The sequence below is a fragment of the Poecile atricapillus genome, chromosome Z (assembly GCF_030490865.1).
Source record: "Poecile atricapillus isolate bPoeAtr1 chromosome Z, bPoeAtr1.hap1, whole genome shotgun sequence".
Taxonomy (NCBI): domain Eukaryota; kingdom Metazoa; phylum Chordata; class Aves; order Passeriformes; family Paridae; genus Poecile; species Poecile atricapillus.
Window position 1 is genome coordinate 55760917 of NC_081289.1, and position 21568 is coordinate 55782484.

The 21568-nt window shown below is 35.7% G+C and overlaps 1 protein-coding gene across 1 annotated transcript in view; it reads right to left on the reverse strand.

Annotated features, from left to right (window-relative positions):
* Window positions 1-21568, reverse strand: part of LOC131572874 (metabotropic glutamate receptor 8) — a 305043-nt gene that overhangs the window by 235964 nt on the left and 47511 nt on the right. Inside the window, exon 2 of the mRNA XM_058826282.1 lies at window positions 12322-12538. Within this exon, the coding sequence (XP_058682265.1) occupies window positions 12322-12538 (217 nt within the window). The remainder of the gene's footprint in view (window positions 1-12321; window positions 12539-21568) is intronic.

Here is a 21568-nt window from a genome sequence, read left to right on the forward strand (position 1 = left end):
AATGGAATTAATTATGAGTTTTGATAATTCTTATAAATTGAGCAGCATGATTATCTGCACTTCGTTAAGTGCATTACCATATTAGGTAAAATAATTAGTCATATAACTCAATTTACTGGCCCTAGCAAATGTTGTAATGTGCCTCACAGCAAATCCAATATGCCAGCAGAATGAATGACAATGCACATGGCATGCAGACATACTGCCTTCATCTGGCTCCTGTCTGCACACAGCAGAAAAAGGGGGCTCAGTTTCTGCTTTATTCCCCTTATCCATGGGAACTCTGCCAAGTCACCAAAGACATGGGCAAGCTCTGACGAGTTCTACAGCCTCCCATTCTACCATGAAAGCGGGGTTTCATGGTACTCATACCAAACTTCAGCTTAAACTTCTATAAAAAGAAGGTTGCTTATTTCCTGGGGCTACAAAATACCATTCCCTCTCATTGTTTTGGGGCCTAAGATGTTCCAGGATTTGTATGCTGTATCGAAGGGATCCATACAGAAGGTACATAGACACCCACCCATCCACCCAACCTCAAAATAAAGGGAAATAGGTTAACAGGAAAATAGGAATCACTATAAAAAATAAAGAACTTAGCCACAACTTTAGTTCAGACTTTTTGTTCCCATTTATAAAAAAAATTAGATCACAATTTGGTACTCCTGCAAACAGGTGTGGTTGATCTTACCTTAGAGAGCATTAACATCCTTGGGATTAATTACATCATATAATTCTCATGGATCACTTAATGATAGTTAAACATTCCCAGCATAAGTGTTTGTAGGAATCCTCAAGGTGTTGAGATATTTTTGTTTTTCTTAGCCCTCCATCGCTCCCCTAACACCTACAAATTACACAGATGCATGCATTTCAATGGACTCAGTCCTCAGTTTTGAAATCTACAACCCCCTTGCTCCTGTGTTTGCAAGGGGGTTGAAATTTTGTTCTTCTCTCTGTGACAACCCAATCACAGCACTTCAGCAAGCATCCCAAGGACAAGGTGACTTAGGAAGGCACGTGAAGGGCAATCTGCATTCCTGTATGCTCCTGTAGAGTATGCTTCGGATGGATGCGGCAGGAAAATTTTGGGATGCGTACAGACACAGCAACACAGGGATTTATCTACATGACACCTGTGCTACTCAAGGGTATTGTTTTGTAACCCATTCTCTTGATTAATTGTCTAGTCAAAATATCCTGCTTTTATAAAGAATATTAAAGACAGACTGGCATTTTTGTTAGAATGTCAGCATTTTAAATAATTAGTTCTCTTTCAGTTTCGTCTAGAAAGTGATGAAAAGTCTTTAATCATTATGTATTTAAGAAAGTAGATGAATAAATGACTCTGTTTTCATCATACAAAACTCTGTCCTTGAGAGGACCTAAGAAACACTTTGTTTTCTGGCAAGAGAAAAAAAAATTACCTTTTTTCATAAGTTGTAAGTTTTCACAGTATGCGTATTTCTGTCATCCCAGCTTAAAGTGGTGGTATCACAGCTTGCAATTTGCATAAAAATCATGCATTTATAACAGAAAAAAAAACAATGCAGGAGTCCTTCCAAATATTAGAGATGAGTACACCTGTTTTTTCTGAAAAAAAATAAGAGCAATTCTTTGAAATACTATTCTTTGAATAGAATTCTCTGGAACTCTGTGGAAAGTTCATTAGGTAATAGAATTGAGGGAATGACTTGTACCTGAAGGGTTACCCCAGTCTGAACATCCAAGAGAGAGCTGTTACTGCTAAGCTACCCTACTGCATGTTTAATAGCAAACACGTCCTTACTGTGACTCAGGGCACAATATGGACCCCTGCCCTTCAACAACAGAAAGAAAATAAGTAAAATGAAGACAAAAATATCTCTATGACATTTACAATCAGACATTCTTTGCATTTAATCTTGCAAGAATTCTGTCAGCATTGTAACATTCAACTCAGTCTACCCCTCTGCATCATTCAGAAGAGCAAAGCTCAAGAATCTCGTGTTAGCATGGCATATTAAAAATAGCAGCCAGTGACAACACAAACAGTAGAACAAGTAGGGAAAGTCATAAAGGAATAAAATGAGAAGTGAAAATACCACTGGTAAAGCCCAGAATATGTTGAAATTTACCAAAACACAAAGGAAGAAAGATAGTGGGCATCTCCTATTATCATCTACCTACTATTGAGGTAGATAAATCACAGTACAGTAAATAACAATGGGCATAAAGCCACATATCTATTACATAAACATTGAATGATGAATAGCAGTTTTCTTGCTTTGCTTTATCTTCAGAGAAAAAAACAAACAAACAAACAAAAACACCCAGCACTGTCTGCTTCAACAGTTGCCCAGATATCCATAGGACTGCCCAGGAAAGTAGACTATATATCATGTACATACACCATTTATTAACAACATTTAGCCTATGGAAGGAAGAAAAGATAATTATTGAGTATCATTAGTGTTTATGACTTTTTTTTTCCTGATAGATATTACTATTCAGACAAAACTATAGAAAAATCCTGAAAAAAAAATCACAGTTGCACTTGTTCATTTTTTCTTTTTAATATCAGAGGGCATAATTGCAAGGCCATCAGATTAAATATTCATTTTCTGTTTCATTTTATAGCTTTCAAAAATAAAATTATAATGAAAACTGAACAATATATGCTTCAGCTGTAATACAGCAGTTTGTACAAAAATCATAATGCAATTTCCCTCTGTCTCAATTCATAAACTATCAGTTGTCAAGAGTTCTGAAGAAAGAGAAATTCCAAGTTTCATTTAGGACTAATCTAATATTTGAAAGACCATGGGCTATGTGACTGAGTCAGTGGCTTTATGTGCAGCTGGACGATAACAAAAATTCAACTTAGCAAAGTTTCTAGCCTTCAGCCTCAAACTACCAGTACCAGAGGCTCAGGAGCAGATATGATCCTATACAGTTTAAAGCACCTTGAAGAATAAATGCATTTAGGAGAGGCATACAGTTGTAAAAGATACATTTATAATGTAAATTCAAATTTCTCTGCATTCCGCTCTTAGATAGTATGCAGCACTAGTTACTACCAAAACTGATAAATCAGCTTTACATAAAGAATATTAACATTCATAATAAAGTTTTTGGAAGATTTTTGGACAAACAGAAATTGGGAAGTGGGGAGACAGAAAGGGACTCCTGAGGATTAAAAACAATGAGCAGAAGGAATAGAAAGAAACAGTGAAAACTCATCACTAGAAAAGGCTAATAAACATGTGCTCTAGAAATGCCTACTAGGGTTTGATTTGTCTAACACAATTCACTTCAAAAGAAGAGGGAGTGTATTGAACAGAAAGATTGGAAAGTTTGAAAATGGTATACACTTATTTAAAATAAACAAGAGCAGAGAGAAGAGGCAAAGTATTCACAAAGATAGATAAACAAGTATGACATAGAAAAATATTGACTACTGACAAATACAGTGGAGAACAGGCTGGCAGAAATACCTGAAATTGTTCACACACATCATTGGGTTCTAAATCAGCTGTTGCCATTTGTTAATAACTTTGAGTGTCAGAACAGATTGCTTTTGGAAATAATTTGCTTGATACCCAGGAGCCAAAAGAAAAAGCTTACAATTTGTCAGGTTACATAAAGATTGGGGCTGGGAATAAAAATGAGATTACAATGACACTACATAAATCAACAGTAAAGCTTTACTTGGAGTGTTCAGTCATGGCTACTACACAGTTTAACAGAGATATAAATGAAATAAAGGATCCAGGAAGGGACAATAGAAATCATTAAACTTGAGTTACTTCATATCTTATAACCCAGAGTTAAGTAAGAGGGCACACTATGGAGGAGGTTAACTGGATTCTCCTGTATACCATTTGTAGCAGCCAAACAAAAGAATATTTAACAAGTGAGGTTAAGATGGTAACAGAAAGAAATTATAATGGATATAAATTTTCATGCTTCAGGAAATCTAAGAATCAACCACTAAATACCTGGGGTTACAGAACACTCCTTGGGTATTTCTGCCAGTGACTAAGTAAGATTTTGGTGTCTTTCTGTCCCTTGTATCGAGGCCACCACTGGAGACAAGATATTGACCCGCAGTGTCTGGCTCTGTCTGACAGTTCCAGTGCTTCATTGTTTTAACGGCAGCCACAGATCACAAAAGACCTGATACTAAGTGTATATTGCTAATATCAATCACGATGCATTGCTCACACAATTTTTAAAACTTACAGCTCTCCAGGCAGAAAGCAAAGCCTTCTAAAAAAATGCTAAATATTTAAAACTAATAGAAACCATTTCAAGATCAAAAGCATACAGAGACAAAAGAAATCTTAGAAAAATCAAGAGCCTCATCAATTTTTCTTTATCAGGTGTACCTTCTTAACATGAATGAGACTGATTCTAGACTACAGAAGACCCTGAGATTGGCTCAGCTGGTGAGAGCATGATTCTAATAACACCAAGGCTTTGAAGGCCCAATCCCTGCACAGGCCATTCACTTAAGAAATTGATTTGATGGTCCTTGTGGGTCTCTTCCAACTCAGAATATTCTATGATATCAGAAAAAGTTCTTCCTGATAGGAGCATAACCAAGACTATAATTCAAATGCAGTGAACCCTTTGGCATGTTAACAAAAGAATCATGTAAATACAGCCCAAGTCCATGTCACCGTGGGCCTTCCTGTCAGTTTTACTCAGATGGTGCCCATAAATACAGGCTTTCCTTACAAAAGTGTGTTCATGCTGGCAAAGCAAAACCATTAAATGTTATCAAAGTTCACTCACACAGGCTCTGGTCAAGGTTATGCCACAGTCTGCCTGTTTGACCCCTGGTCATTCACAGCACTGCAATACAGAAGTGCTTGGCTGAATCGTGTGTTAAAACAAGCTTTCTGCAGAAGTGACAATAACAGAAGTTTATGTAAAAAAAATAAAGGACAGAGGAACTCAGTTCTTGATAGAGGGGAAAAATCTCACTTATGGCAAAATCTGTAAAGCTTCTGAGACTTATTATTAAGAGATTTTTTTAAATTAATTTTTAAACAATTCTTCCACCATGGAAGATAAGCTGTCCATTTTTTTTCCAATAGTTCTCCTCTGTCATTCACCACAGAATTCATAATACAAAAGCAAAGTATGGATAGCTTTATTCAGATCACAAATCTTACTGGGCATCCTTGATGATTATCCTTCCGGTGTCCACTTTACAAATACTTTTCCTTAACACAAAAAAGTCTACTGGTATTGAGTTAAAATCTCCATCCTGTTAATGGGACTGTGTGAAATTCAGTCATAAACAACTAGAATAACTGCATTTTGATTAAGACATTTCCTAACTTTGTTTTCACAGGGGTTTTTTAATGATGTGGGAATTGTTTGCTTTTGGACTCCTAGCAAAAAAAAAAGGCACAAAGTCTGTGAGGAGCTACTAACTCAGTGGCAACACATACCAATACACAGAATAGCAGCACTTGAGATATTTTATTCCTGTCATCTCAGTGATCAAATGACACATTAAAACCTATATATTTATCTTCCTTTTTATTTCAGAAATTTTAATAACTGTTTATATGGCCAGAAAAGATCCTTCATAATCATAGACGTCTCGAGCATAGTATAGACTACAGTTTAAGCAATGATTTCTAAATTTGGCCTTTTCTTTTAGAAAGATCTTACCTAATGATTTAAACCTCAATAAATATACCACTATCCCTTAATACTTTTAAGATGTCTTTCCATATCTAGTATTAAAAAAGCACACCTTACATCTTATTTTAAATGGTTTCCCTGAAACTACTGACTTCAGATTATAGACAGTAAGGCTTTCCAGTCTGCAAGGAGGAAAGTGTTCCTCATTTGATAAAAACAGTTCTCTTCATGAAAAAGTATGTTCATTATGGGCATCACACACTATTATTTCAACAAAAATATTTTTGTTGAATCTAATTTTTAATCTAATAATACTATTTGCTGAAAATTAGTATCACTTTTTTTTATTTATACATTTTAAAAATTTAATTAGATATCATGACTAAGAGGTCTGAAATGGCTACAAACAAGCCACAGCACTAAAAGCACTGATGAAATAAACTTTCCTGTACATCTTTATTATTCTTTGAATTTGTGTTCACAACCAATGCAAACATCTGGTGTTCACATGAAGCAAAAGGAAGAAAAAAGTCCTGCTACAGAGACCTCTGTAGTACTTATGGTACTATAGCTAATGTACATCCTATAGGACATCTTAAAAGTTCCTTAAGTAATTGACTGAAGAAGAAACACCTCAAGAGTATTAAAGTCTCTCTTCCCACAGTTACTGGAGGGTCAGAGAGCATACACAGAAAGTATGCTTACTGCTCCGAGATATCTCTCTAAAACTATAGAGAAAAAAAATAATTATAGCTAAAGAATATAACATTGATTAGCACCACTGAGAGAAATTAAAATAGTCCTTCATTTTAAATCCCTAGAAATTATACTGTTCTTTATCAGGTACTAATTGGTACAAATATTAAAAACTGCTGGAGTAATTTTCAAGCTTTTGCAATATTAATACCTACCATCTGATTTTGTAATTTTTCAACATTACTTTGAAGTTCCTGTAGCCAATTATATAGTGTTATTATTAATTACAGCTTGCAGCTTGAAATACAGTGCTATCAATAGAGTTTTATCTGCATAAATATGAAAATAAAACTTAAAATTGAATTAAACTGTTTACCCTTAGTGAGGGTATGTTAGAATATTATTAGTTGTGAAAATTAATTTTTTATGCCTGAAAACAGACTTTAAAGCAGAAATTTCTCTGGGGAATAGGTTATATTTCATGTATTGTATTTCTTTCATCTTCATGTTGCAAGATTTTTTAATCTTCTATTAAACACTATCTTGGGGGTGTGGGAGAAGTCCATTTATCTTACTTAACAAAATGCAAATAGCTTTAGCTTTATATGAAACATATGCAGAGACTGCTTCAGGAAATGTGAACTAAGCTTAACAGCAACCCATCTTATTTCTAAATTATCAACCAAAATCTGAGTGGAAAGGAAATGTTACAGTCCTTAAATTTTATTTTCCTGCTCAAAGCTTCCTTGACACTTCCCAATAGACTTCCACTTTCTCCAATGAAAATTTGAAGTCCAAATATTGTGAAAGGTAATTCTGACTCTCTGGAGACATTCAAAACCTACCTGGACATATTCCTCTGTAACCTGCTCTAGACAACCCTGCCTTGGAAGGGGGTTGGATTAGATGATCCTCAGAATTACTTCTAACCCTAACTATTCTGTGATTCTTCTATGAAGAACTAATCCAATAACTTGGATAAAAGCAGAGGTACAGTGCACAACTGTAAACACCCTGAAAGAACTGACAAGAGATAAACATGATTTAAGAACCATGTCAAAGAAATGTCAGAGACCATTCCCTATGTAAACAAAATACAGCTACCTGTGTTGAAGTCTGAAACAATCAAAGCCACTGTAGCATTCACTCAACACATGTATTCATTATCATTAATATATAGTTTTCACTGTCACTGTAAGGATACAATATTATGAAAGATCATAAAGGAATTGTAATCCCAACTCAGAAAAATGCTGTTAACTGCAATGTACCAATATAAAAGGAGTAGGTGAAACCACAGAACCTTGCTCCTAAAAACATGCATTCAAGGTCACACGCTGATATTAAGTCCATCATTCTCCTCTGGAACAAAGTTGCTATGAAGCTGTTAATTTGACAAGTCAAAGATGAAAAAATGCTCTTTGATTAAATGCTCTTTGCTGTCTTCTTTATACTTCTGTCAAGTCATGCAAAATCAACTTACAAGCAAAAAGGAGCAAGCGGTGGTGAAGTTTCTCACCTATTCTTAATGATCAGCTTCACTACCTGCCTTTATCATTTCTACCTCTTTTACTAAGAGTTTCATATGTGTTTCACTGCCAGGACCTATCAGCAGTTGACCAATAGTGGCAAATAAGATTTGTCATGTAGCATTTCATATATTATTTGTAGATTTGTTACATTTTCCAGTACAAACATCACACTGAGCAAGTATTCTAGTATTCTGAACTCAAATAGATAAAGAAATTTGTCTGAATCAAGTGGTTTTGTATTTTGGGAAAAAAAAAAAAAAAAAGGAAAACCATCCCATGATTTTCTCTCTAATGGTAAATTCATTTGGATTGTAACAACAGGCGAAATGAACCATTAAAATAAAGTTGGATCAGAAACTTTCCAACATTTATTTGGTCAAGATAATGAACAGAAAGTAAATAGAAGACTAATATTTAGCATGACAGTTTAATGAAGACTTGGTAAAATGTGCTTCCTTTTTTCCCCATTTTAATTTGTATCAGTGAGTCAAGTTTCAGTTTAATGCTTAAACTCTTAAGCAATTAGTATGAATTCATTCCTTTGGTCAATGTACCAAAATGATTAGATCATGATGTCAAAATGATTACAGTTGTATCATTAACTTTTTAATGGGAATAGAAAATTCTATAAATTTAATCATTGTCTTCAAACAATGTGTGGAAGAATGAGTTGGAATAATCTCCTTCCAATCGTTGTCATGTAAAATATTTAATTTCCAGTTCTGCTTTGTCCCAGACAGGATCTTTGTCATTAAAATGAGAGCAGATTTTGATATGTAATATATTTGGTGACATGTCAGGGTGGCACCACTTTGACCTTTTCAGTTTTCTACATTTCATTTAAAGCCTGTTTCTTCCTTTTTGCTTTTATTACTGATCAAGAAATAGAACTTGAACAGAGGGCCAATCAAACTGGAAATTAAAGATGAAGGGTCAAAAATTATATTAAATAAGTATATTAAATTAATCTGTCTATTAAAATTAGGCAAAACCCTAGGCCTTTTTCCACTCCCCTTTAAAACACAATAAAAATAATAAACCAGAGAAATGAGCTTTCCTATTTATATTTTTAAATCTGCTATCTTACATGTCCTCTCATACACTACATTTTTTTTCAGAAATTAATATATCAATACTTTTTACATCATTTTCTCAATTGTTTTCCTTTTCATTATGCTGATCTTCACATTCATTTTGTTTCCAGTAGTTGGCTACTTATCTTAAGCAGGACGTGAAGCACTCAGCAAGGAGTTGAGCTGTCCTGTACATTTGTATGCCAGCTGCACAAGAGGCACAGTGTCCCAATTAAGTTCTCTTAACTCACAGTTTATTAACACAGACCTGCCAAGTTTTTCTGTTGTGTGCAGTCTTAAACTATGATTTTTGTAAACCTACATAGACTCAGACCTCATAGTTAGATACTATTCAGTTTCCATTTTAAAAGCATTTCCGGCCCTATGGCTCAGATGAAAAGTCTGTAGACAGTGGATAATAGGATCAAGCTGGAAGGGACATTAAGAAATCTCCATTCCACCTCCCAGCCCCAAGCAAGAGCTAAGTACACTTACATAACCAATGGGCAGGTGTTTGTCTAATGCATTCTTGCAGATCCTTATCAATGGAAGCTCCAAAATGTCCCCAGGCAAGCTGGTAGAATATTTAATGTCTTAAATATTAAAAGGGGCTTTCTTCAAACCTAGACAGAATCATGCTAGAGATTAATTCCATTCTTTCTCTGTACATACACTGTATTTAGATGAACAAGTGGTCCTCTACATTTCTGCAAAAGACTGTTTGAAAACATTATTTTCTATCACCTCTTCTTAGTCAGCTCTTCGTCAGGTGAACTAAGCCCCCCTGCTCAGCAGTTCCTCACAGACCACATTTTTGAGATTTTGTCCTTGTTCTTGACTGCTTGAGGAGTTTCACCTTTTCTGAAGTGAGGGACAAAACCTGTACTGAATCAAAATGATGTTCCACAACTGACAGACAACTTGGAGGATGACTCAAATTATTTTACAGATGGTATGTCCACCTGCATGTTCCATTAAAACATGAGGAATATATGTTATAATTTACTATCATCCCTGCATCATTTTTTAAAATAGTATTTTCTGACCAGTCTGTCTGAATTCCTCATTGTATAGATCCTTCTTGCAGAAGCCAAATGCCTTGTTGGTGTCTTAAATTTGTCCTTTTCCAGACAGTGTTTTCAGATTTGGACTCTAAGGATTTCTTCTAGATACTCTCATAGTCCTAGCTTTAGTCCTTGTGACCTTAAAGTCACCTCCAGATATTACAGTAATTTTCATTCCAAGTCCATCTGGGTTTAACATGAAAATATTGGCTCGTACCTGATCCAGCTTAAACAACTGCCCAATAACACACAACACATTCTTTCAGTTAAACAGAAATCATTGCTAATTGCTCTCTGAGAAAAGTTTTCTAAATAGGTCTGCATCCAGCCTATTTACACCTAGATCACAATTGCCAGATTTGCTCAGGAGAATACTGTATGTGACAATTGAGATAACACTACAAAATTTGAGAGATGTGACACATCAAGTGCTTTTTCTCCAGCTATAAGCTGTTATCCTGTCAAAGAAAATTATTAGATGGATTTGATACTATTTGTTCTTAACAATTCTGCACTGGTTATCAATCATTTCCCTGTGGTTACATATGATTTCCCTGATTGTTTACCTGAGTATTTTTCTAGGAAATAAAAATTACTTGTCTGTCCTGCCTCCCTCTGCTTTCTTTCTTCATAACTATTAGAGTCCCTGATAACCACAATAGTTGGTAAATTGCTGGGAGCACAAAGGTTGCCAAAAAATCAAGTTTTCTAATAGAAAACTTAAATCTCAAGGGGAAAAAAAAAGCAAACCACTAATCACAACTTACTATGCTTCTTGGTGTTACAATGATCTTGTAATGTTTAGGACACCTACTCATAATTTTAACTGCTTTATATACACAACCCTGTTAATATTTATTTATCTTATTCATGTTAATTATTTATCAAACTACAATGGTCTACTTTATTACAGGATCAATGAAGATACAGCTAACACAAACTCAAGTCATTGTGGTTATAATGTAATTACAGTTTTTGCTTGCACCCATCTGAAGTTCTCTCATAGTCCTGGAAATGCAAAACAATAAAAAGTCCCCTATTTGATTTGCCAGCTTTCAGAACTCAGAACTAGCTGTGTTGCAGATGGTTTCAAGAAAAGATGATTTTTCAGCCAATGAATTCAGTGAGTGTCTGGAGAAGCCACTCTACTTGCCATAGATGAACCATTTATTTTAAATATGAACTGTGAAAGAATTATCCATGCCTTTGCTAACCCCAGAACAAAGCAATGTACAGTAGATAGCTTTGGCTCTCCCATGAAGACACCTAGAAGCTGACAGCCATGATCAGAAGCTAGGAAAAAACATTTATCAGTTAAACGAGTGAGCATATTACATACACTGGTTCCCTGATTTCAAGAATGGCTGTAATTTTGCTCTACAACCAAGTTCTTGCAAGTAATCACTTACCTTTATGGTTCAAGCATAAGCACCTGAAACACACATGTGCCTTCCTGTAAGAAAGAGATGCTCTCTATATTCACATGCAGTTAGTGAAAGTGGAAGATAGTATCATATTTTCTCATCCAAGTTGATTCTAAAGAACTGGAGTTTATATGTACATGCCCTGAAAGTCTAATCTAGTAGATTAACCCAGACTTCCTGTCCCAGAAAGGTCAGGAAAATTGTTTGTGGGGGGAGGGGAAGGCTACTTGTCATTTAATGCTGTACTTAGTGAAAGACCAATTCCACCCTCTTTCAAACCACCTGCTACTCACCATCTTTTTCCTTGGTGTCCAAAACCTACTGTTCCTGAGAAACAGCCATTTTTTTTCAGGCCAGAAAAAAATATGAAAGTGTGAAAAAAAAAAAAATTAAAAGCATCACAGGGACTTAAATATACTTGTCATAGTGCCTGTATTTGTACAGCACATTTTATTATGATGGAAGAATGGCAAGCTTATGTCTTTTACTTCAGAGGGGAGGGGTTTTGCTGTTTTGAAAATTCATCAAAATTAAAACCTCTAGGTTTATCCATGCTGGAACACGGAAAAAGCTCTCACTGGACCATAATTCTTAAGATTAATCAAAAATTGCATTTCCTCAAATCTGGCTGTAGTCCAGCATGTGGTTCCTTTTTGCCCCTAAGTCATCCAGGAGCTGCCCCTTTCCAAAAGGGTCAAGAGATAAATATTTTTTGCCTCTCTTCTTAAATTGGTGCCAGAATTGCCACCTTGGCAGACATGCAAGAAGCAAAATCACCCACTTGAGTCCAGGTAACACACCCACGGGTGTTCTGATCACCTAATCAGATCTCAGTGATGTTCTGCAACTCTGCAGCTATAAATACCAAACCTGATGAACACACACTCACCGATTTCTCTGGAGATCTGGGTGAACGCCTCCACACCACTCTCTCCATAGTTGCCTTCGGAAGCCAGCGTTGAGACATAGTTCCACCCAAGGGCTGTCACGATGTCAACCATGGCCTGTGCTTGGTAGGAGTCTGGAGGGACCACTCGAGAGAAGTAGTCGTACCTGGTGTTATCGCTCAGTTCTGGAGCTGTAGATGCATAGCTGATTTGAGGTATCTGCAAACAGAATGACAAGTCATGCAAGCCAATCTAATAACATTTTACAGTACACACTTGTACGTTTGAAAGGCTTGTAATAGATTATACACAGGCATTGTGCGGAACCAAATATCTCGGTTTAATTAAATCAGCTGATCAGAAAGCGTCTCGGATTTCGTATAATGTCAGTCTAGCCTTATTGTGTAACGCTCTCACCAAGAAATAATGCATTCAGCTTTGGTCCAGATGTCACGATTCTTGACATGTAAACATAACAACTTCTTTTTTTATTCTGGCCTTAATAGAAACAAGTGGAGTAAAAATAAATGGGAGAAAAGAAAAATTTCTTCCTATTTATACAGAAAATGAAAAGGTCAGTTATGAAGACTGCGATTCTTTAAATTTGACAAGTAAAATGTAGATTATTTCCATTTCTTTATTTGTGTTCAGGAAAATGTGTGTTCCCATTTTATAACTATTTTTCAAGCCTTCTCTGCCACAGGTTTTTCATTTTCCAGTTTTAATAGTTCATTGTGTATGATTTAAGAACATGAAGGCTGTGTATTAAATAGTAAAAGTTATCTGATGAAAAAAAACCACACACCTAAAAAAATTACCTGTACATGACATTCATATACAGAATGAGAAAAGTTACAAGGATGGTAAATTTTGTAGAAGACACCTCAACATTCTTGGTGGAAATGAACCTAAATAACTGCAATACATTTTAAAATATGATTTTATTCTCCTAGGAAAAAAAAAACAAGAGTGGTTTTCTGTTAACTCTTGTCTTATAGAGATGGTTCATCAATGCCCAGAAGAGATATTGTAAGCAACACTCACTTACTTTGAAGAATATTTTTGGTGCAAGAAAATTTAATTAACATTTATTCTAACTTAAAAGGAGAATTGTTTTCTTATTTAAAATGGGAAAACTGATTAAACAGTCCTTAGCTTGAAATAAAAGATACTCCAAATTTGCATTGCATTGTGATCTGTATTACTAAGAGGTGCTTAATTCATGTCACAAAACATATAATAGTCTTCAGGAAAGCAATCTGAACGGAGCTCCTAAGTTGATTCTGTCAAGAGCATAACTGAGCAGTGCCAGGCAACAGGTGCTCTGGTAAATGCTCTCTGTGATATTAGATGTTAGAGTAGAAGGTTTCAGTGCAACTGTTATGTCCTGTTCAGTGCTTCCTCATCAGTACAAAACAGAACAGGGACCTGGGGCAAATGCAAGGAATTCAAGGAGTCTGATAATGAACCAAAGCTGCACAGACAGTGCAGATATATTCATACAGCCTGAATAAACAGTTAATTGCCCAAGGGTTGGCACAATCATTTCTCAGTCAGAAACTAACAAAATAAACTCTTATGTTTCTTGGCTGTATTCTTCTTTAACAAAGTTTCTACACATGGAAATGCCTCAGAATAAAAATCAGAAATGTTGTTATAATAACAACCGAAGAGAACAGAAAGAAGGATAACAGAAAAAGTTAGAGCTTATATTTCATGGAAATCAATTACTAACAAAGAAAAAATACTCCAAGTAAAACTAAAGGATATTTTTTTCTTACAGAACTTGCCTTGTATATTCCCTTTCTTTCAGAAAGTTTTTGAAACATCTTTACCTCTTTACAGACAAATTTTTTCTGGCCTGTAATAATGCAATTATGCATATTTAGAGTACAGATCATTGCCTTTCTAAACTTGTTCTATTCTGACTCTCTAAAACAGTCTTTTTTTTTACAGATGTGAAAATAATAAAGACAATCTTTGTGACTTAACTCATTTTGCTCCTTGGTGCTCCATTTCACAAATATTATGCCGTTGTTCCTTTGCTGAAAGTTATTTCATCAATAACATCAACACAATGCCAGTAAGAAATCTTTTCGTCTGTTACTTTTACAGTGAAAATCTTGAAGCCTAGACCACAGACTTATATCCATTAACTCTCCCAGTTCATTTTTGTTCAGGCATGAGACGAATTACAAATCCTAGACGTGTGTTTGTAGAATTGTTGCTTCAGCCACAGCAATGAGATGTTTCAGATCAACAGAGATATTTTATGTACTACGAATACCACTTTTTTTTGGAGCCTTGAAAAACGCAGAAAAGAGATGTTCCTTTCCTACTTTTCAGCTCTTTGCAGTTCAACTTCTTCCCTAGAGTTATTTCTAATAATAGTGGAAGAAAACAGAAGGCAAGCACTACACAAACACAATACTCTGAAATCACTGTGCACACTAGAAAGCTTAAATCACCACTGTTTTATAACATCTGCCAGCTTTTCACTAGCAGGAAAGAACAACACATCATGTGAAAGTAAGGAGAAAGACACTCTCTAAACAGCAAACCAACCATAAGTTTGGAGGAAAAAAAATGGTTTTTGCAATGAAATATATAATTATTTTCCTCATTTCTTTTTGTATATATTCCTCATGATTATAAGCAACACCATGTTCAAGAGTTTTCTCCCCAGAATTGCAGAACTCCCACCCAGAAATGCTTCATGGACTTCTTTTTTTGAAAGCAGTTTATGCAAAAGTAAATAGTAACTTCCTCCCTTGCCTGCTTTTAAATGTATTATTTTATATAGGGTAGCTTTGAAAAATATCTTTAAAATTTGAGAATTTGGTTTATACCCCAGTTACATAGGAAGTAAATAGACTGAGAATGAGATTCAAAGAAATTTTTTTGGCATGAGGTCAATTCTTTGGATTTAGTGATTCAATAATCCATGAATGAAAAATATATACATTAAAACGTAACAACTCTAGTTATGGACTGTAGGTTTAATAAAGCATTTTACATTTCCCCAAGTACATTTTACAAGATGGAGCATAATGCTGCCTAAGCAAGGGAACTGTTATGCTCTATCAATTCAGTAATGTGTGTTTTTAAAATTCCCTAAGTACAGACTGTATTGCTACTTTAAGTTCCACTGGTCTCTTGAGATATAAATTTGCATTTTGAAAGAAACCTGTAAAGAAGGAGTTTTATTTTTTATTCTAGATTTCTCAATATAATTTTTTAAAATTAAATACAATACCTGTAACATTTACATTGTATTTAAGTGGTATATATCAGTGTTAACGGTGTATTTCCCTGTCTTTGGGGGGGAAAAATTGATTATATAACCACATTTGAATTGGTTCTTGCACAACATCTGTCACATTCACTGACAGTTGCTAAAAGCATTTGTGTTTGACTATTCATTGATATGATTTTCCTTTTCTTTCCTAACCTGTGGTTTGGCCACTGTCTCCCATTAACCTATAACTTGCCCATAAACTCAACTTCTAGTAGGTGACAGACTTGAAGTTTTTGAAATTATTATATAGATTAATTCACAGAAGTGTTATTTTTATTAATTTTACACCTTAAGCTTTCTATTAAATGCTGAAAACCAAAAAAATCTTTGTGTGATGTTTTAAAATCCAATTTTAGTTTTGTATTGGTCTTAAATGGTCTGATACTTACTGAGCTACTGCTCAAACTACTCGTGATCCCTCAGTCCTTTAACCTAAGTCAGTGATGGCTTCATTTCATTTCTATTGTTCAGTCACTGGCATCAGAAAACTATTCAGTATGCTTAAAAAAATAAAACAATTTGGAGAAAAACAAACCAAAACAAACCCAAAACTAAACCCAAATACACACACAAAAAAAATCCCCAACATTGCTGATAACTAAGCAGATCACCTAATCCTTGAAGATACATTCAAGCCAAAATCAGCAGCCCAGAAGTCTGTTTTTTCATGCATCTATCTGTATGCATCTCCTAGCTGACTTAAAATCGGTCTCTAAAGATCTCCCCTTCCCAGAAGATTAGAGAAGATGGAGCAGGTACTTTCAGAAGTGACCATCCACAAGCACGACTGTAGCAGCTCTCCAAATGAGGAATGACATCAGTACAGCACAAGCAACGAGCATTACTACAAAACAGAATTGTACTCCCTTACAGAGGAAGTGTGGACAACTTCAGAAGTGTCAAAGGTAGCTAATGTAATTTTCCATCTATTTCAGCCAAGTGGTAAACCACTTTCAGCTCCTCATACACTGAAAACAAGAGCCACCCACTCTTCTGGATTCATCCTGAATCCAGGACTATTCGTAGAGGAACATTCCTATGGATCTGTCTGGGGGGTCCAGTGCTGGGGTCCAAACCCTAAAACACAGAAGAGTTGCACTGAGGATAACAGAGGAAACATGACCTAGTTGTGCCCTTCCAGCAGAGTGTCTTCACCAAAGCAGGCAATTTTTAGCATGCTTTCTTTTGAATTACATGCTCTCCAAGTTTAAGGCAAAAGTTCACTAGAACCCTTTTACTGAGCTTTCAAATCCATTTGCATGCTACATTTGACAATGTAAAGCATCAGCTGGCCATTTCATATGCCATCTTCCTTTACACAGTCTTCCAGCTGAAAGCATGATTTGGGAACAAAATAGCAGTGAAATGAGCAAAGCCCATAAGGAAAAAGACTTGAGAAAGGAATTACTATCAATTTTTAAAATTAGACACGAGTTCCACTCACAGCAGTAACTATGTTGTACTGTCACACAGAGTAATGGGCTTAAATCACTCATCTTCAGTTTCACTACCCACTCAGTCCTAGCACTACTAATTTTAACATATCAACTAGCACTTTATTTCTCTTTTCCATTCTCTCATCACTGAGCCGTCTTTTTTTTTTTTTTGTTTCTTTTGAGGAATATTAGCAATAGCACATTAAAAATAGTAATAATTGCAACTAAAAAAATTGAGGTCAATAAACTTTAAGTTAATGACTACTCAATATCAACTGGCATTTTACCACCAACTAATACAGCTTGCAAAGCTGTTAAAGTACTCAGAATAAAATTTGACTGTGGAAACATGTTTTCAACTTGATGAATTTTTGAATTTTAAATGTCTATCATTAATCATTAATGGCCCTGTCTTTTCAAGATTTTTATTCCCTCTTCTGTATGGCAAGAAAGAGTTCTTTGTGAGTACAAAAAATTCACAGCAGTGAAATGAATCCTCAGGGCCTAGATTGAACAGTTGCAGGAGGAGAGCCGAGGTCACAATACTTAGGCTATTAGTGACATTTTTTAATTGCCATCAGCCAGAGTACCACCTTAGTTTGGTGGAAAACATCAGCCTGCAACACAGTAATGCCAGTCATTCAGGAAGGGCTTTCAAGATTCAAAAGAGTTTGATAAAGCTTAATAACATCCTGCTGTATACCAAACAATACTGAAAATGTCTTTTATTATTACTAACTATAGGAGAAGGTGAAATGCACCCTGGAACATTTCTCTCCACTGGCTATAAAGGGAGCCTGGGAGATTAATTCAACTGTTCTGCACACTATGAAGAACAATAATGTAGACAACTACATGTCCTCCATTGAATCTCACAATCCCACTCACTTTGGCTACACATGATTATTAAGATGCCTTATGTTCAGTGTCCTCCTCTGACGTCCTCATCCTTCCCTCGATGACAAACACTCGGGAGGCCACCCATGCCATCATTACATACCTCATTTCATTCATTTCAGAATAAACCAATATTAAATCACCCTGTGAAGACCTAACACAGTAAGACTCAGTAATGCCTTTGAAGATGTGAGAAGGCCCATTCAATGCTCAGAGCAGCAAGGATGACATCTTGACAACTCCACCAACTACAAATCAACTCCGCTCAGAGCTGATTTTATGGAAAAGTTTCAACATATGAAGTTTTTTGAATCAGCCTCATTCCATGGATTTTACTGTGAGTAGGAGTGATCTACAACAATAAATTTTCCCAGTAGATAAATTCATGTATTTGTTTATATTTATTAACTCAGGCAATTCTAATCTATATTCATTTAGATTAATACATTCTCCCTGGAAGTTAAGGACCCTCGATGACAATATTTATTATGTGTCAAGCAATGCATGTTGTTCAGAAATTACCACTGATATCTACCTCACCCCACAAAAAATAGGTTGATATTAACTTGAGCAAAAGCAAGAAAACACATGTTTTACACCCAAATGAAGACAATTTAAAATGCATCTAGTTATAAAAGGTTTAGTAGAATTTAAAAAGCTTTGGAAACAGAAAAAAGAAAAGTATAATCAGCTGTCATAAACTGCTTTCACTTTGTAGGCAGGATTTCTTTAAAGCCATTTGAATTATTCCAATTCATTCTATTTGCAGTAAATATCATAGCAGTTTCTGTCAAGGGTGCTTGCAATTCGTACACCTAATGATAAGGAGGTAATGGATAGGGTGTTTGAAATGTTTTGGAAGTTCCACATATACTTGTACATGTTTTATGCAAAGATATGGGGTTTTGTGATGAAATGAAACACAGCTATTTTTTGCCCCAAATACAGAAAGAAAAGGGATATATCATACTTAAATGCTTCTAAGCAGGAATAGATAGATTATTTTACTTTTTTCTTTCTATTTGTCCTTCACTGTGTTTGCTTCTCTTGCCAGTTACCTTCTGAAGACATATTCCTGTACAGAATATGACTTCAATGATCAGCACTGATATTTTCATGAAAGCACATAAATGAGGATCAATGCTCCATTTGTTGCCAACAAAATTATTTATGAAACCATCATAAGCTGGTCTGGTATGTGAAAAATTGCAGAGACAGATGCAATTGCTAGCCCAGTGGAAATATGGGGGTTAAAATCAAACATGCAAATCTTCTCTTTCATTAGTGATTTTCTCTTTTTTTTCCTCTCCACTACAAACACAGTAATTATCCATCACACTTATTTCTGAGGATATTGCTGGTGGTCAAATGGACTAGCATCTACAGTAGTCTGAATAAATTGAATTACCCTAGTACATGTATTTTTTTATGGTTAATACGTGTAATTGCATAGTGTCAGATAATGGGGTGACAAACTATTGAAGCTCCATTGCATCACCACCTGCCAGAAAGTATCTTTCACAAAGTCTAACAAGACATGCTACAGCAAGTGTATTTCAGTTTATGACCTGCTGTTCTGCCCTGGTAGAACAGGATATGACAAAGGAAGAATGTGTATAATATAAAGCACCAAATAAAAAGTGTTTGAATTTGATTAGGTTCATACCAGTGGGTTGAAGTAGGTAAGGGACTCATTAGAAGCCATTGCTTTTAATTATACACAAGGGATACTATAGAAAATAATAATATGATATCCCAATCTCAAATCCCACAATAGATGCAGCATCTACAAAATATATTCACCACTACAGAAAGTATGGGGTGCACCTTAGGGCAAAACATTAAAAGAATATTTATGCATTAGGAATATTTTTACAACCAAAGTACATCTTGTCACACACTGTGCAATGCTGTGTAACTCCAGAATGGATGAGAATCCATCTAAGGACAGCTCAAAGTGTCATCAATATTCTGTGCAAGGGATTCTATTGATAAATATTAAACAATGGCATTTTCTCAGTATGGGAGTTCTAGATCAGTATTTCCACACCATTTTAAATACTGGGGTTTTCCTCGGGTTAAGCAGTTGCACATTACTTATCCACCATCTTTAGGCAGGCTCTTTCTAAATATTTTAAGCCCAACTGAGGCCCAGGCACTGAATGATAAACCGAAGAAGCAGCAGATCAAATGAGAAATATTCATACTGAGATCAAATCACAAGGAGGGGGGATGGAGGGAACCTTGAGCTTGGGAATTGCTGGTAGCTCTTCCTTTACAGAACCTTCTGTTCTCCAATCATCGGATCAAACAGAAAGCCAAGGATGGTCAGACAGCTTTAGGGACTTCTTAACTATTAAAATTCCCTTTCTACTTGTCAGTGAAACCCACACTTAATTATGTGTATCAATATATTAGACTTGTGTCAGACTCTGCTGAGCACAGTGTGAACTCTGATATTTCACTTTTTCTAGCTCCACTTTCCTCATTAGAGCTTGTCACGTCAGTGACTGGAACTCTAATCTCTTTTGATGAGGTTGAGAAAAATTTACAAAAAAATGTGCATTCCTTTTAGTCTGAACTAAGAAAGCTGAGTTTTTATTATTATTCAGCAGTAACAAATTTTCTTAGTAGGTCAGAGTATCCCTCAGCCAAAATCAGGTTTTCTTTACATTCATTTGATAATTTGTATCAGAGAGAGCACAGCAAGCAATTTCAGCGACTTGCCCAGGGGGACATACATTCATACATGGAAATTTTTCTGATTAGGAGACCATCACTATGGAAGGAAGTATGAGATACAGGAAGAAAGGGAAAAGCATTGGAACAGACTGCCCAGGAAGGTGGAGTCACTGTCCCTGGGATGTTCAAGACACAACAACGTGGCACTTAGTGATAGCTCTGGTTGACAGGGTGGTGATCAAAGGTGACCTCAGTGGTCTTTTCCAACCTTAATGATTCTGTGAAGGGGACAGTGCTCTCAGCAGGATGCAAGACGGGATGCTCTGCTAAAGGAACTCTAATCTTTGCATTCACTTTTTACTGCAAGGCCACTCCAGCTTACACCACCACCTGAGCAGTAGTGCCACTCTTTTGCTACCCATGCTGCCACCTTATCATGAGATACAAGCAATCAAAAAATATCATGAGGAGGAAAAGTAAATTTTGTATTCTTGACAGCTGTCTCCACCCTTGTGGACAACATGATGATGTGTGAGCAGGGGCTCAGCTGGCCAGACAGGTATGTGCATTGCTTTAGTGGGTGCTTCCACATGTTCTACAGTGCATTGCCTACCCTTCAGCTATGGCTCAGAAAGCCCAGCTTTCCTGTAATCTCTCTGTCCCATGCTAAAGACTTGGATACCACATATCAGAATGCATTAAGAAAATCCCTATGAATCACCATAGCTATTGATTCCTTTTGCAGCACACACAATTCATATGGGATTATAAAGCATCATCTTAAACCCATATACTACAGACTTAGAAAAAGGAAAATTAAAAGTATCCCTGTTTTGTTTGTGCCCAGATGAATTTTCTTTCATTCTTAAAACAATCAGACTTGGCTGATAAACAGTTTTACCTTGAGCTTTTAACCTTAAAAGTTATAAAACATTA